This window comes from Falco rusticolus, chromosome 6, assembly GCF_015220075.1.
Source record: "Falco rusticolus isolate bFalRus1 chromosome 6, bFalRus1.pri, whole genome shotgun sequence".
Lineage (NCBI taxonomy): Eukaryota > Metazoa > Chordata > Aves > Falconiformes > Falconidae > Falco > Falco rusticolus.
The window spans coordinates 23,192,234-23,210,534 of NC_051192.1; the positions used below are offsets into that span (position 1 = coordinate 23,192,234).

Sequence of the window (18,301 nt, forward strand, 5' to 3'; positions counted from 1 at the left end):
GGGAGGTAGTGGTAGTGGTGGACTGCTAGCACAGTCCAAGTCAGGACTGGGCTGTAAACCATTGTTCTGATTCCAGGGCTTGAGCCACTCCTCTGCCTTTGCAGCCTGGGAAGAAAGGGGAGTTGGCTCTTCTGCAACTTTGAGAACCTACAGCCACTCTAACTGTCAGCCACTTCTTTTCCACAGATCAGTTTTAGCTTGGATTGTCAGGCAGGCCATTGTCCCAGCCCATTGCTTTCGAAGGACTTCTGGCCTTTCAGCATGGCCCAGCCCTTCCACCACCCTGTCCCCTGCCCCTTGAGAAAGTCAAATTGTTGAGTTCCAGCACAGTCCAACCACCATCCTCCCTCATACCTCCATTTTTCCCACCCCACAGTCCTACCTCAACTTACTGCTCACAAGTAAGATGATCCTTTCTGTCCTGAGTATGTATTAGCCTGTATCTACCAATGCAACCCACCTACCCTCTCCCCAGCCCGCTGTTTCCCTGTTGGGCTGCAGAGTTGTTAGTCGCTACTTGTCACACTACACTTCAGGAAGAAAGAGACAGGTCACTATAACTGGGATGTATTTTGCCATGAGAATAGGGTGAGCTGAACTTCCTTAACAGGTTCAGGACTCCCTCTGTACAGCTGACTTGCTGAATCATTTGTATGAAACACCTTTTTTCAGTGTCAGCCTGTGGCTTCTGAGTTGCCCAAAGCGTTAGCCATTCTTTCGTTTACTGGCGAGATGTGAACTGCTCAGTTTTTCTCATGTAAAGTTGGGATGCAAAAAGGTGGATGTACCACTTTCTCAATATTTTCCTGGTACTGTTTTTCGCTACTGGTACCCAATTTAAAGGTTATGGACAGCCTCCTGTAGATGATGTTAAACATCTGCAGTAAGAAAAGATGACTCTCTTTCAGGCCACTTTCATGCAGGGGAAGGGAAAGGTGCATGTGCAGAGAGAGGTTCTGCTACATCTTAAAGGTCTTTTTCAACCTAAAGATTCTATGATTCTCTGATTCTACACTTAAATTAGCAGAGCACAATCTGGGCCTAATTTCTTTTTGGTTATATGCAGTCTCTTGAGATGGTAAGAGGTGATAAGGGAGGTGGATAGGAAACCGTTACGTAGCTAAAACATCACCTGGCATAGGGGATTGTCATTACCATGCAGCAGGAGGGTGTGCAGAGAAGCACAGAAAGTAAGCTTATAGACATCGTAGGGCAGGCATGGAAAATAGAGGTGCTGCAGTTGTTTCTGATAATGTGGTTAACGACTCCAGAAAGGTGTAGTAAATCTGGAGGAAGTTGTGGTTTATTTTTAGGTGTAATAACTCTACCATTGAGCCTGTACTTTCTACTGGATTACGTTTTCGGTATTTGAAAAACGCAGCAAACTGTGTGGGTTGTACATTACGCCTTCCTGTGCTTTTGCACTTTCACCTGTGTTTATGGGATGATTTACATTGAAATCTGTTAGAACTGTAGCCATACTGTGTTCTATCCTTACCGTTAAACTTGTAGGAGCAATGACAGGCAGGAGACAGCTCAGTCACATCCATCATGGAGGTTTCAGTGTATTTATATCCCTTGTGGAAAAACTGAGAAAACCAGACTTGTTGGCATTCATTGGTTTTCTGGTAGCCCACATGTTTTTCTTATTTGTTCTTTTTTTGTGGGAAGTGCGGGGAAAAAAAGGTCTAGGACTCTGTGTGGCACCTCCTTTCTTCAGGTAGTTGAAGATGAGCTTCAAGAGTGGCCTGGTTAGACATTTGCCTTGAAGGTCTGGGTTTTTTAACAGAAAGGAGGCTTGAAAAATACTCTGCCTAGGTGAACACTACAAAAATACGTAGCTCACTGTTGTCATGAATTTTTCAGTGTACAGCATGTTGTTGGGGAAGAGGGACCATGATGCCCACAGTTGTGTTAGTTTTCACCCCTGCCAGGAAGTTTTGGACTTGATGCTTCGCTAAAATGAACAGAGTATCAGGGTGCCTTGAAGAGCCTGTTCATCTGGACATCAGACCCTTGTCTTATGAAAGAAGAAAAAATGGAGAAAAAAGTGCCTGGTCCCAGTGAAAATAGAAAGAGGATAATCTGCCCTGTTGATTGGTTGCATAAAAGGTCGTGTTAGTTTGTTCCTGATTTTTCTAGAGAGAGGCTTCAGGTTTCTGCAGATGAGTATTTGGAACAGAAAATGAGGTGGTTTCAGTCTTGTGAGGTGACTGCACTTGCCTGAGGGTGGAACAGCTCAGTGGCAAGCGGAGGAAGGGAAGGCCCTCCATCCTGGGGGATCTGTGGGGCTCCCAAAGGCAGTGTGGTCAGCTGGCAGCGAGGGAGCACTTCTCAGAAGGAAGCTTGGAGGTGTCCGACTATTGAGAGACTGTAAAGAGGAGAAAGTGCTTTTCAATGGGTGGATTTCAGAGGCTATTATAAAACTGTCTGGAATTAATAGTGTGGTTTCAGGAGATCACTGAGGCTGTGTAAGTGCTGAGTTGTCAAGGTGCTGCACAGGACAGCCTTACCTGCCATGGCTGCACACTCATGTGTTGTCTTTTGTGGTGTGCTGGTGAGTTTTTCGGCTCTGCATAGAACTGTTTCAAGAAGCAGAAACATAGCAGAAAAACATGACATTACCAAGAAGAGGTGAACTGTTTTCTTCTGGGTCAGTGTGAGACTGAGGTGGAGCAAGAGGAACTGTCCCTTTGAATTGACTGAACTGAATCCTAAAATTTTTACCTTGTTCCTGGCATGACAGATGAGAAAATACTTAATGAAGAAATGGGAGAAGTGGCTGGCTTGATTTTCACGCTTGGTATTAAAGCACAGAAGGAGGAAAACTGGGTAAATGAGAATTGCACGTGCAATAACACAAGTGGTCTACGCTAAGGAGCACAGAAAGGGTGAAAGCTATTAGTAGAAGACTAGTTGTGTAGGTGCTACACCAGCAAAAATACATACTATAGTGAGAAAAGAGGGTGAGGTCAAGGAAGAAAACCAAACGAGATGTTTATTATCCAGGTTCTTTTCATTAGTATACAAAACTAGAACAGCTGGTGCTGAATGTGTAACTAGATACAGAGGCAGCAGAAACATGGCCAAATAGCATTCGTGGCCTGAGCACAAACACTGAAAGTTATGCAGAAAATTAGTAAGTGTCATGAAGTGGCACCATACAAAGAAACAAACAGTAGCATGGATACAGTAGAATCTGTTTGGTCAGAATCACTTTGGGAAGGAACTGTGAAAGATGTGTTGTAGACCTCTAGCTTAGGATTTATATACAGACACTGGAATAGCAATATTATGAGAAGGTAATACTATAGGAATAGTAACATTGTAGGCTATGTAGTGGACCAGATCTAGATTAAAGTGCAAATGATATTGTAATGATGTGATTATTTCTGTACGTGACAGTCAATAGTTTTCTTAGCAAAAGAGTAATTCAGAATAGAAGTTGTGTTATTTTGGACTTGGAAGGAGTTGCTGACCTTAAAGAAAACCTGTTTGTTTAAAAAATGAAGACAAAGCATGAACTAGGTTCATGTGATTTAAGTTTAATGGGATGATAAAAAGTGAACATTTGTTAAATTAGGAGAACTAGTTAGTGAAAGTAAGTGAGCTGAAGTACTGGAGGCTTAAATGGGGAAAAGGTTCAACTTCAGTCCCAAGTAAAGGAAAAGAAGAATTTTGGGAAGTTACTTAATCCTTCTAGCAGAGAACCTTCTCCTGGGAGGGGGACTGGTAGAGTAAAGGTAATGGGGAAAGAAGGAGGAGTAGATGATCAAAGGAAATCACTTCTTGGAAGTTGTGGTGGAACAAGAACAGAAAGTATTAAGCTGACTTAGAATTTATTTAAAGTTCTTGAGAGTTAAAGCAGTTAGTAAAAGTTTCTTTAAATCTGTAAGTAAATTGAGAAAGAAGACATCCTTTTGTTGTATAGGGAAGCTGGTTTTGAATTAGTGCCTTTTGTTCAAAAGCTGAATGGATATCTTTGCACGCTTCTCAGAAGAGCAACAGTATGGGGACAGCAACAGGATGATGAATAGAAACAACGTTATGCACATGAGTATGGTTGAGGTGGAAATTCAAGACAAATTCTAAGTAAATAAGGATGTAAAGTTGCAGTGTACGAGTGCCTACATACTGGGTCTTACACTACATGTATATTTTTATTAGATATGGTGAGCTATTGCAAGTAACTTTACAGTAGGCAATGTGGCTCATCATTGCCCAAGAGCTGAAGTGCAAATCTTTGAGACATAAAGTCATTTATAGCTTTATTTTTAAAGTAGAGTTGATTTGTATTATGGTGAGCTTAAAAAATATTTGCAATACTGTAGATTTTTCTTTTTACATAAAATATTCAGGAAAATATTCTCATCTCAAAAGTTACCATTTCCACTGTGTGTGCCCAGGAACTTGTTGAACCTTTCTGTGAACAGATGTTGATCACCAGAAAAACAAAAATCTATCTCTGTTTCCTCTTCCTATTATCCACGCCCTGCACCCCACCCCCCGTAAACTGAGTTTATTTCCTGTCAGATTAGTGAGTTAAATTGGTTTATGGGGAGGACAGAGAGGTGCCAGATTTGGTGCAAGATAAGCCCATGGGAGCAGGAAAAAGCCCTTGAGGTCAGCAGGAGGAACAGACTAGTTGGCTTGTGGGTGCCCAGCCTTTGAATTCTGTGTTAGCGCAGCAGAACTACGCGTTGCTCTTGGAGGGGCTGTTGTTCAGTGTGGTGGATATTTTGTTTGTTTTGGCATTCTGCTTTGCAAGAAATACATGATCTTCACAAACCTCCTAAAATGAACGTTTGGTGGATAGCAAAAGTCCTTGCAGCAGGACTTGAATCAGGCAACTGATAGTATTTTGCAGCACTTCCCCTAACATTTGCAGTGTGCAACAGTTAAATTCTCGTTTTGACCTAATGCAGATAAGAGCACTAGTATAGATCCAGTGTAAATTGTTTTGCTTCTGTGTGCTCTTACTCTGTACTCCAGCTTTACTCAAGGTTGCTGGCTCTTGACGGAACTACATGGGGTTGCTGTGGAGAGACTTTCTTAAGATCTTCAGTGCAGTTGGGCTTCAGGATATGCTTTCCTTCATGTCTGGATTTAATTGTAGATAATTTTGGAGGGAAAACTCTTTCTTACTTTGGGAAACCTGGCATACTGCTGGCATCTGGTCATTGTACTGAGCAGTCAATCAATCACTAGATAAAAAGGGGCAGAAATGAGAGATACAGAAAATAAATGATCTAAGCAGAATGCCACAGAGTAAATCCACACCACCCCCCCCACTCCCCCCCCCCCAATAAATTAATGCCTGCGACGGCAGTTGTTCACAGCCCTGATAAGAAATGGCAGAATTGTTGTGAGGAGGTGCTTGGGGAGGGCCCTGTTCTCCCTTCCTTCCCCACACTGTCAATAAAAGTAATGCACACGTATTAGAGGCGATCAGGCCCCTGTAATGAGTCTTAATTCCAAACTTCCTTTCTTTTGTAGAGCCTGGTGAGAGTTGTAAGCAATCCCTGACACTGCCCAGGAAATGGTATTTTTATTTGGAAACATCTTGCTAATAATTTATATTTGTTATGTTTTGATTTTTGTTTTGTAGAAGGAAATGCTTTCCAAGAACTTGTGATCATGGATTTTTCCACTCTTACTATTTTTTATTGTTGCTAAAACTCTTATGAAATTGCCAGCATTTTGGACCAAGCTGTTACTTGTGACAGAGGTGTGTGAGACTTTAAATCATAGGCTAAAATACCAAGAAATAATAGGATACCTATAAAAAAACCCACAGAAATGGCCCTGTCAAGCTAAAAAAGAAAAAAGCTCTAGTCTGAAATCACTGTATTGACTGCTGGTAAAAATAACAGCAAAGTCTGTGACAGCTGAAAGAGAAAGGAGGAAAAGCATGTTGCTTTTAAGTTTTTCCCTTTGTTCACTGGCGGTGTGCCCATACACCCCATTCAGAGCTCTAGAAATGGTTCACTGATTTGAAACTCTGGCTGCTTTTAATTGTGTGGGTTTTATTTGTTTAAGTAATATGAGGAAAATAGTGAGCTAGGTCTTTCAACATTAAAATATCAACTTTATAGGCATTTTTTGTCCAACCCTTCAGACAAGTTAAGAGGGATTCAGGTTTTCGATTTGTTTTTCTAGTTTCCAAATGACATTTTTTCACAATGGCTTTGAATTGTTATTACACCCTGAGAGAATCTCACCGTGAGCTGGCTGACAGCATAGTAGTATAATAAACACTTACACAGTAAGTCAGACAGCACCAAATCCATCTATAACATTGAAAAGCTGTTGAGGTGTATTCAAGGAGAGTACTGTGCAAGTAAGTCGGAGTGGTTTTTTTTCAACATTTTCTGTTGTTAAAAGTGCTTCGAAAAAAACAAACATCAAAAGAATGTACAGTTGTATAACATAGGATTTATGAAAGTATAATTGTTCCATTACTTTGGCTTTTAAATATATTGTTAAATCTCTGTTGTAAATATAGTGCTTTCTTTGGAAATAAAAGTTCTGTTGCAAAAATGAAATAAGAAGAATACAAACATTTTAGAGTACTAACAAAGCCCTGGTTTAGATTGCAGTTTAAAGAAGTACTTCTTTTGAAGTAAAGTAGAAGACATAATGTTATGTGCATATCAGATGTCAACCTTTTGGCATTTGTTTTATAACAGTGCAACTCAGAAAGGAAAAATGTGTAAGTCTTGCTGAGACTTAACTTATATGTTCATTAAGTTGTAATTAAACAAAAAGACAAAAGCATCCATGCCATGTTCAGCATTACTGAGAAATACAGGCTTATGTTTACCTGCTTGAGGTTCCCCTTGTGATCAGTACCCATCTGTGTTGTCATGATTGTCTAGTTTTGGAACATTTAACAGTATGTTTTAGTTTGGGACAAAACACATTCTTTCCTTTTAACAAGGGTCTCCCCGGTGGCTGCTGAAGACTGAAGGGGTGTGGATGGACCCAGGGATGGATTCACTCCACAGGCAGAATCTGTTGTTTCAGTTGATGAGTGGTGATGTCTTCTTTTGGCATATTCTGAACTTGGATGTTTCTTCATGGTGACAACAATCCCCTTATTGCTATACAGACTTTTCAAGGTGGAGGGCTTGCTTTAAATAATATTGCCTTCCTGGGTGTTCTGTTTCATTGGTTTATATAGAATTACTGGCTTCCAGTTGTATTAATGAGAAGATTTGCGTATTTATTTTTCCATACTTTATATTTTCATTTCAAAATACAGCCAAGCTTATGGTTCAGGGAACAGATATTTTGTATTTCTTCTCTCATTTAAATAGTGCTCAACCTCTCACCCAGAAAGTCAACTATTTGTCTTAATGCTTCACGCTGTTACATTTGGTGGAAAAGCCATGTTTACTAGAGCTGCATAACTGGATAAGCAAAAACAGCCTTTGTCCCAGCCAGTGGAGCTGTGGTGTTGCTTACTTTTGGCTGCTGGAAAAATTATAAACAACTGAGTCCCTCAGCCAGACTGGCATTGGCAGTATCTTCTGCTATGAATGGTTGCTGCTGGGTAGACTCTGAGAACTCAGCTGGGTCCAACACTTGGGGATTTTTGGAAGCAAAGGTGCATGTACTTTCACATGGTTTCATTAAAATAAATATTTCTGATTACCTTGTAATTTTTAACTAATTTTATTAGTGCTGTGGGAAATGGACTTTGCAGTGGTGTCCTTCTTTAGAAAGACAGGGAGAAGTTAAGTGACACAGGTCTCCTGAGGTAACTTCTGCAGAACCAGGCACCGGAATCCTGTTTTCTAGTCTCACTGGGTGTGATTTAGCTCTGGATTGAGATGCATAAATCACAGAAAAGTCTAGATTGGAAGGGACCTCTTGAGATCGTCTGCTCCAGCCTTTTGCTGAAAGTAGGGCCTTGGATTGTGTTATTCAGTGCCTTGTTAGTTAAGCCGAGTCTTCAGAGGGAACAGGACTACTTCTCTAGGCTTCTCTGTTTAATTCTTCTTTTAGTAAGCATCTTCTCCTCATGTCTGGATGGAGTTTCTCCTAAAGCAGCTCAGCCCTGTTGCCTCCTGTCCTGTTCTCTGTGCATCTTTGTGAAGAGACCAGGTCCCTCTTGGTGTGTGAACTATGAATTCTATAGGTGTCCGTTTTGTGCTCTGCTAAACTAGTGTCTTGGTGATGCAGACCTCCCATTCCTATAACATGACTACAGGCAGCCCACGTCAGGGATTGCTGTATGATTTGAATGCATTCCCTAATTATACTTGTTGAGTAGTAGGTGTGATTTCGTTGTGTCAGTCGGCTCTTTTTGACGTGGCTGAGTGGGATGCCCCCTGCAGTGAAGACTCCCTTCTTGACTCCATGGTTCAGCCAAGTGAGTGCTGCAGAGCTGACTAAGAGTCAGTCGGGATAGATTTTTCTCTCTGCTATGAAGAGTTTCATGAGCAAAGGAAGAAAACATGTTTCATAACTGTCTTGCAGAAACTACAAGTGTTTGGAAATTGATGGATTTTTTTAATATTCTCTGAGTCCAACTGATCTCATTGATGTAATGTGTAATTTCTAAATAAACATTTAGTGCAACCAGTGCCTATCATTTTATTCCCCCCCACCCTTGTCTCGCCTAACTTGATCATTTTAAGAGTTTGATTCATCAGATTTGTCCTGGGATGTAGACTTTACTATTATATATAATTTATTAGGAATTGAGATGAAAATTTTCATTGCATCAAAATCCATGGTGAGCTCCTGTTGAGCTCAGCTTGTCCAAGATTTGCTGTTACAGTGTAATATCAACAGATTTATTAGTATTTATTTCACTTGCCCTGATGGTAATAGTTTCCTTTTCTGTGAATGAAAATACAAACCCATACCTGAATCATGCGAACTAGATAAGATTTTGGGGGTAGTGACCAGAAATTTTAGCAGCTCACTAGGGATATTTAAATTGCCTGTTTCAGTGGACTGTTCAGAGTGCCTTCCTCCTGCCTTTTGTGCTCATGGTATCTTTGATCCATTTTCAGAGCAGCAGAGCCATGTCCCAGATATAAGGAATACAGGTTATGATAATTTTGATCATAAATGAATTATCTCTGAAGTGAACATTCATTCTTCTTCCATTTTGTTAAAAATGCCTGTTAGTGGTTTTAAGAATACAGCGTTTTCTCTGCTGCTTAGGTCTATAGCATTCATCACAGAAAAGGAAAACATTATTTCAGTTTTGCTGATACTGAAAATAGGTTCTTGTTACTTATTTAGTGTTTTCAGTGTGTCAAGGAATATAATTTGTAGTAGCATCTGCTGTAGCTACCTAGAGGAAACTGTTGTTCAACTTGTGTGTATTGTAGGATAGTAGACAGGATAATTTGTTCTGTTGATTATGAATGTAAATATTGTTTTTAAGGCAATGGTAACCAAGAGTATTTTTCCTGTTTACAGAGCAAGCTTTACATGGAAGGATTTAGAAGCCTAAAAGAAGGAGAACCAGTGGAATTTACTTTTAAGAAATCTTCCAAAGGCCTTGAATCAATACGGGTAACAGGCCCTGGTGGGAGCCCCTGTTTAGGGAGTGAAAGACGACCCAAAGGGAAGACAGTACAAAAAAGAAAACCAAAGGGAGATAGGTAATTACCTTACTTTGCTATTCCCCCTCCCCCCTTTTTTGTTCTTTGCAAGTTTATCTTGGAAAATATGTTTTCAGCATTTACTCATTTGTGAAAGGAAACCCTTCTGTGTAAATTTGGCTTTTACATGTAGCCTAGTCACTGATTAAACTTAGTAAGATGTACATATACAACTACATAAATCACCCACTTGATTGGTTTTACTTGAGAAGGTTTTATTGAATTAGAGGAGGCCTGCAAAAGAATGTAATACTATTTTGAAAATATTGCCGTTAGATTGATAAGAAAGGTCTGTCTGAATACAGGTGAAATAATGTCATATTTAGGTGAGAATTCTGCATGCTGAAGAGACTTGGGTGCAGCACATCGGTAGTTTTGTACAGAAGAAAGGGTAGGTGGTGCAATCAGGGTTGAGGTGTACATAATTTGATTAATTATTTCTTTTATTTAGTGAGCAAGAGTATCAAGTGGTTTTGAAGCTTTCAATGCCTGGTGGTCTGAAGAAATGTAATAATATGTTACAAATTTCAGGTTAGTCTTGAGAGCTGCACTTCTTTATACACAAGTGCAGCAGTCTGACTTGCACTGTTTTACTTTACTTTCCGCCTCTGATGGCTTGAAGAAGTTCCGTAATCATCTTCACTATAAAGCCACCTGCATCTAGTTCCCAGAGGAAGCCTTCTTGCCCCAAAGCTTGTATTTAGGTGAATCTCCCTTTTTTCCTCATGGTATTGCCCAGCCCATAGCTGTAATGGCTGAGATCAAGGGGTATATATAGTTTGTGAAGGATCCTAGTAAGAACATCCAAACAGCCAAGTTTTGCCTGCGATATTTGATATATGGCATGACTGTGAGAAGGCTCTCTTCCATTGCAAATTCTGAAGCAAAGAGTAGCTTGGGAAAGAGGGGGTCACCTGGAAAGGCAGTAGAGCCCTGCCTTGAGAAATGGGGGATCAGAAGCCTTTGCAGGCTACAGATGAACTCAGTTTGTCCCCACCTCTGTAAAAGGCTTCTTTTTTTTTTTCTTCTTTCTTTTTTTTTTTCTTCTTTCTTTTTTTTTTTTTTTTTTTTCTTAATTAAGGACTGGAGACAAGAAGATAGTTGTGTCTCTTTCACCTTCTTTGTAAAAGCTGAAAGCCATGAATAAAATTTATTGCTGCTGTAACAGATCACAGTCCATAACCACAACAAGGAGAGACTTTGTAAGCTGGACAAAGCTGTCTTTTTGATTGTTCACCATATCTGGCCTTTCAAAGTTATGCTGCATGCAATGGCTGTGAAGTTGTTATTTTTTTTTTTTTTGCTCAAGCTAGGCTTCCAGTATAGTTCTTATTTAAACCATTGGTTTTCCATGGACTGTAAGTACTAATTTGTTTAAGGTATTAGCATTGCTTCTGTTACTGATGTTTCATACAATGGCAGCATATAAAGGCCACAGTCATGCAGTCATGATACTGTTGTCCTGTTTGTTGCATGTGTATATGAGGAAAAGACAGTCCTTGCTTCAAAAACCTTGACTTTTAAGTGGACAGGTTGTAAGTAGACAGCAAAAACTACGTATTGAAGGGGACAGGGGTCTGAACGAATGCAGGTATCTGTACTGCACAGTGGAGCCAATGCTTTCAGAGTTCTGAATTCATCTCATCCTAGGGAAGCATCTAAAATACTGTGGATGAATCTTGCCTTGTGGCTTTTTCTTTTCAGGGACTACGAAGGGAGCCTAGCTCCCATGCTGTAGATACTACTTTTACAAGTCTTTAAAGTTAGATGAGATGAATCCTACTTTCCGTAATGTTTTTTCATAGCTAAAGCACATAAAAAACCAAACAGATACACCCTGAAAAACAGTGCAGAGAGATGATCTATGAAGCACTGTACTCCTTAATGTTCACTTGCCTTTAAAGAAGGAAAAGAAATATTAAATTGGTTTGAATATGAAAACGTGGGCAAAACCATCTACCCACTTCTGTTTCAAAATTCTTACACTTAAGTCATTAGATACCAAAAAAGTCTAAAATTTGAAATGTTTGAAGTGGCACTGACATCACTTGGTGAGGAGTAGTATCTTTGCTTGAAAGAAAATTAGTTTTGATTGAACATCTGGCCAGTAAAGAAGGTGCATCTCTGATATGTAATGGAAAAGTTCTTGAAGATTGGTGTTGTACTGTGAGAACTGCCTCCATTTATGAAAAAGCTAATTCCAACTTCTTGTGCTCATCAGTTTAACAGTGTGAGGGCCCAGCCTCGGTGCATCTTTTTATATGGATCCTTTTTGATCCTTTTTGAATGGATCACATAGCTATAATAATGGTGTATTAGGGCAGAAGGGAAGACAGAGAGAAGGAGTTAGAGATAGCAAGGGGGGGAGAAAGGACAAAGCAGCAACATGTGCAGAGAGGGAAGAAAAGAAGTCAAGACAATGAGGTTGCTAATATTGATGCTTGTTGGTAGTTTTTGTGGGGCTTCCACAATAGACCTGGAGTCTCTGTACTCTGCAGACTGTTGTTGCTGTGAGGACTGTACTATGATATTTCCCCTTCAGCATTACTGTGGGCCACATTATTTTTACAGCATAGGTGGGAAGGCTTTGTAATTGCTGACAGTGATACTGGCCACTTCGGCATCTTTCTCAGCAAGCATGCTTCCGCATGCCAGTATGAGGAAAGTCTTTTGTGGTCCATGTGAAGTGAAGCTGTCACTATAAGCAGCCTGCAGGCTTTAGGTTCACGGACCTTACTTTAAGCTATTGCAATATCCGTGTGTCTTACATTCAGAATTTTTTCACAGGGTCTAGTGTAATCTAGGCTAGGGGGGAGGTTTCTAAACAGGGCTCAGCTGGAATTTGCATCTGACAAGTGCTAGGTTCAGAAGTGGTGTTTTATGTCAGAGATGTACAGTGGGGAGGGGCTGGTCTCTACAAATTCATCTCTGACTTAGGTAATGTATTACACTGCAGCGGGTTGTGGATCTCTTTGCAGGAACTCTTAACACATGCCAAACACAGTGTGTTTTGCTTAACTTTGGCAGTGAGCTGACACAAAAACATGCTGTGCTGCTCTCTAGGAGTGACCACAGGGAGATCCAGAAAAGATAAAGTACTCTGAATTCACATCTTAATCACCTGTTTAGTATCTTGCAGACAAGTCTGTGAAATCTTGATTTAGAGTAGAATAAATGAAATCAAAACCTAGCCCACCATCTTCAAAATAAAGTCTGGAGGAGGAAAAGGGAGGAAGGAAAAAAATTGGGTGGGTGGTTTTTGTTTGGGCGTTTTGTTTGGTTTTTTTAACAAACACTCCCAGCACTGGTATGTGACCTAAAATGAAACTGGGTAACAGACCATTTTATCAGTTGTAACTTTTTATTTATTTTTATAAATTTATATAGCTGGTAAAATACCCTTTAGTGCAGTGTATATTTAAATAAATTTCACCCACAAACCTTTGGCACAATGTTAACAAAGAAGATGCATGATGCTCACAGGACTAGAAGCTAGAGTTACCTTTGGGACCTAGAGGTATTATCCAGTACCTGTAAATATTCCTAGTAGGAGCTCACTGTTTGATACCTTTTCGGCAGAATGTCTGTAGTGCTGCATCTGCTCAGCTTGGCACTTGCTCCACATGGAGTGTTTTTGGCTGGGGGAGGGGGATAGGATGACAGCTTTTTTTTTTTTTTTTTTTTTATTAAGTATTTACACCAAAATGGAAGCAATAAAATAAAGCAAGGAAGAAGGGACAAGGAACAAATAATTAAGGGTATAGCTCTATCTCCCGGTTCTAAATTTTGGCATTTCAGTTCTATGCTGCCCTCCACTAACATCACACTTGTGGCAGGGAAGCTTTCTAGCATGGATGACCTGTATCAGTAAGTGGTTTGAATATGAACATGTAATAAATAAGCAGTATGTTGTGAGATTTTGGGTTTGACATGAAACATTTCACTGACTTGATTTATAGTGCAGCCCTGCAAGTAAACTCTGAGGGGAGGGAGTTGGAAGCTGCTGGAAATGGGGGAGCTTAATGAAGCATTCCACTGGATAAACAGTGATGCTGAATTGTGTTCTAGGAATATGGCTAGTGAAATAGCTGTGTACTTCTAGCTCAGCTGGCTAAATAGTGACATGCACTGCAGCACTGATGTAACACTTCAAAAACATTTTTCCAACTTAAACATCTAAGAGGAGAGACAACTGGCGAAGAAGTGTTTTTGTGTTAAGATGTAATAAATGGTGTTTGCCAGTAACTCTCGGACATGACCAAAAGCATAATTTTCAAATGAAGAAAAACATATTTCTAAACCACTGATTGGGTGGAAATAGTCACGTAGGGAAGGGGGGCTGTAATTAAATTATATAATACGTCCCTGATGAACTGTCACTTAAAATTAATTTGTGTCCAAGTCAGACAGAAATTGGATTTAATACCTGAAGACATTCTGTGGATGATCTGAAGCTGGACCATAGTAAGAAAATCTTAAAAGTAATCTTTAAAAGCTCATGATCTGCACATAACAGCCACTAAACTGCTGTGGTACAGTTTGGCGAAGATGACAGTATGGTGGAGTGCTGTGAGGGACATTTGGATTGAAGTTAAAGGGCTAGGAAAGCTAGTTTAGGACAGCAAAGTTACATGGTACAGAGTCACTTCAAACTTGAGGTTATATAAATTCCATCTCTACTGACTGAATCAGGGCTCAAGCGTAAAATTTAATTTTCATAGAAAAGCCTCCTACAGCTTGAGCCAAGCAGACTTTTCTGAAGGAGACATGAATAATGAGAGTGGCACAAGCCACTCAGGAGAGCCCTGAACTACTAGTACCAAAATGGGAGAAGCTCATAAAAGCTGTGCTTAATGGATGGGGCTCAGGCAGAGATGGAGAAAGGTCATCAGAGTCCCTTTGCCTGAGAGCTGGGAGGCAAGGCCAGGCTGCCGGTCACCGCATACAGCTATGATGCAGGAGGCATGTCCAGTCCCTGCCCTCAGCCAGCCCCAGGGACCTGCTTTGGGCAGATCCTGAACAGCACTGGGGCGAAACAGGGAGCAGACAATGCAACAGTATGTGGCCAACCAGAGAAAGAGATGAGAAAAGTTCAGGGAGTTGTAGCCTTTGGCCTGAAATGGTGTCAGCATGTCATTGTCAAAAGGTTGAATTTTCCTGCTGCTCTCCAAGGTAGATCGCTTTCAGAGTTCTACTGTTTTCTAAAGAGTAAGGTGACACAGAAATAATGCAGTAGTTGCGTGGCTTTTATACAGATTTCTTAAAAATACTGCCTTACAAAAGGACCTTACTCACGGGTGGTCTTTCAGAAATTAAAAGTGTGGACACCTTCTCCTCCCTTACTCTCTTTCACCAGGTTTTAGATTATAAGAATAGTTTCTTTCCATTTTTCATTCCTGCTTTTCCCATTTTTCAAGCATAGGGTATTTTCTTGGTTGTTTGCTTTTTCCCTGCTTCTTTTGGATGTTTAGTTCCTCTTTCCAGTGATGTCTGAGACCCCTCTTAGGCATACAGACCACAAAGACCACTTGTGCTTTTGGAGCTCATTGTGAAATGAGGTCCCTCTGGCCTGCTATCCTCTTTCCAACAGGAGCATGTATTCAAGGAGAGACTGTAAGAAATAGGGAAGCATAGCTGTCCATCTCTGGCAGTTAGTGGTTTAGACATTTCTTCAGTATCAGTGCCTAATCTGCAAAAGGCAACTAGTATCTGAGTTGCTGGACACAACTTCCTCTTGGATTCTCAAGCAGCATTTGAGATTATTTGTGCAGAGTTTTATACAGTTAATAATTTGCACACTTAGACAATAGGCTAGAAAGGGGGCTAAACACCAGTTTGAGATGTGCTTCCTTACAGGATCTTATTACTGGTATTTGCTGACTGTCCCATAATAAGCCACTAAACTAGTATGAACTGCTGGTAACAGAAACGGCAGAATGCTGACAGACTAAAAAAAAAAAAAAAAAAAAAGGCAGCAGCAAAACCCAAAAAGCCTGAGTGCTTTGTACTACTCCAGTACTTTAAGGAGGTTACATTTTTGCTGGACCGCAATCATTAGAGACAAAGTTTTCCATGCTTGCTCTTTTTTTTCAGGCTGACAATTTCTGGGAAGGCTTAGCAACAGCTCAGGTTTTTCCAAGAGTGGGATAAAAATTAATAGGTTTAAAGAATAGGCAACTTTTAAAAATAGCTGCCACTTGGTGCTGTGGTTCGGAGCCTTGAAAGCTAGCTTGAAGATGGATCTCAAGGGCAGGGCGTTAATTTCTCTTCGTGTTTGTGCAGACCCATCCAAGTCTGTTACAAGCCTATGAAAAGTGTCACTGCATGTATTCATTAGATGTCCCTTATTAAAATCTACATCATCTCATCTGTGTTTAAGGGAGCTCAGCAGCCACAGTCTTCCTGCGTACCAAACACACAGTGTGCTTCCAGGACTTGGTCCGTCCAGCCTGATGAGAATAGAATCAGATCTCCAAGACTGAGTATTTTCTTCACCAAAAGATGAAAGGAAGGTTAAGCAAGGAAATACAAAAAAATCTGCTGCTGGCTGCGTATAGTGCCCAGTGGCTATGGACCTTAGACTGTTTGGCATGATTTCATCTCCAGCCTAGGGTGTGGCTAAACTTCAGTCTTCTGGAAATGCCAGGTGTAGAGATACGGTAGAGTAAGTGCTTCAGAGTGAGAACACAAGAAGGAAAGCCTTGCCTCTGAGAAGAGAGCAGCCATGGCTAGCCTAGCTTCTACCCCCAGATCCAGCACACAGCATCGGGTGTTGCCTTCCTCAAAAGATAATGGATCTCTCTTCCTGCCTATTTCCGTAGCTCAAAACAGTCAAGAGCCAGGATGCAGAGCTGAAAGATCAGTACTTGAACATTGGGGCTAGGTGTAGAAATGGTTACAGTTGTGCATAACAATATGTATAATATTAGAAAAAAAGGTTTTGTCTTTCAGAAGACATGGAGGAAATCCCATACTAGATTTTAAATGTAGAGAACAAACATTGTTTAATTTACAAAGCCAAGTGGCCATAGTTAGATAGAGGCTACAAAGCTTGCTTTGATCCATTACTAGTTGCACTGCTTCTGAGACAAAGGTCAGGTAGAGTTATTTTGGGATGGTAATACAGGCAATTCCTCGTTCATCTGAAAGGCTGTTTTCTGGTTTCAAACAATTGAACTACCAAATTCATCACAGGGCAACTTGAAAGTAAGGGCTCTTTTCAGGTCCCACATGCTGGTGAACTTGCATGACCATATGGTGATTCAGCCTGCTCACTCGGTTGTGGGTGGGAATTGGTCTTTGCACTTAGGTGTACAAATCCACAAAACACACAAAAATATGTGCTTTCTTTCCATCAGATGTGCCTTCTGATAGGACTTTTTATATGCTTCAAGTGAAGGCAAATTTCTGTGCTAAAGCAAGAGCTGGGAACCTGGTGGCAGTGGTACCACTAAGTGATATTCAAGCTTAATTTACTTAATTCAAGCTTGTATTAAGAACAGAGTAGAGCCTGAATAAAGTTGTCTTTGGTATCTGTTTGTGTGCATGTACAGTTGAGAAGAGAGAGGCCCCAAATTTTCCATAGTGTTTATAATAAAAAATCCAAATTTGATGCTAAAGTAAGTAGATAAAATTCTGAAAATGTACAAGGAACAGATGAAGTGAGTAGGAAGGTGGTGGTTTTATGCAGCCTTATGTAGAGTAAAACTATCCCTGCACAGCACATGGATTTCTTAAATACATATGCTCTTTTCAGAATGCAGAGTGTTTTTCTTTAATTGGATGTCTTCTCAGGTCTTGTGTTTTCTGAGTATTTTACCCTCTTTCATCAAGGGATGAGCTCTCATTTACAGTAAAGTACCATTGATGCCTTTGCTACGGTGTACTGATATGCCTTATGATCACACTGGAGTCTTACCTGTAGTAATGATTCCTCATATCTGAAGGAATTGAGAAGTAAGAAAGAACTGAGAACTTCACTCAAGTTAACAGAGATTATGCATAACTTCAGTAGTGTATGCTACAAGTACTTCAGTAATAATTCAAAACGTCATTTCTGTTTCTAAAAATCAATGTAACTGGCATCTTTCTTAATTCAAATTTCTCACTTGTTTAATTTCTTACTACTATACTAATATACTACTTTCAAGTAGACAAGAATAAACATAAAAATGCATACATTTTCAGGGCCCAACTCAGTAAATAATTAAGCCTCTGCTTTTAAAGTACGAGGGAAAGGGTCACTATTTGAAAAACTTCCCCAATGGTGGAAATTAATTTTTGAGTTGATGTTGACCCTGACTATAGACTGTGCTGCTTTCTGCTCATGTTACGTGCTATAGCTATCAATGAACTGCTCACAGAACTGTTCACAGGATGAACTGTCTTTCTGAAAGATGCACAGTCTGTGCTGTATTTTATGGAAATACTCAGTGTAAATAATTAAACCTCAGTCCCTCTTATTTTAGGAAAACGGTTGTATTTCCTTGTGTTCCTTGATGTGTTGCACTCCAGCATCACCTAGCAAACTCAGTCAAAGCACACAGTAAATACATAACACTAAGGACAGATTATAATGGTGATTCCAGATGATGGAAAAATTTGCCATAGATCTTGGCCTGTTGAAAAAGATACCAAGAACTTGAAAGTTAGAGAAAACTGAATTATAGCATGGC

At 40.2% G+C, this 18,301-nt stretch overlaps 1 protein-coding gene across 4 annotated transcripts in view; it reads left to right on the forward strand.

Annotated features, from left to right (window-relative positions):
- The window catches only part of LIN28B (lin-28 homolog B), a 105,390-nt gene that overhangs the window by 50,537 nt on the left and 36,552 nt on the right, over positions 1-18,301 (forward strand). For all 4 annotated transcript variants that reach the window (XM_037392644.1, XM_037392645.1, XM_037392647.1 and 1 more), the window contains one exon: positions 9,442-9,626. In XM_037392644.1, the coding sequence (XP_037248541.1) occupies positions 9,442-9,626 (185 nt within the window). The remainder of the gene's footprint in view (positions 1-9,441; positions 9,627-18,301) is intronic.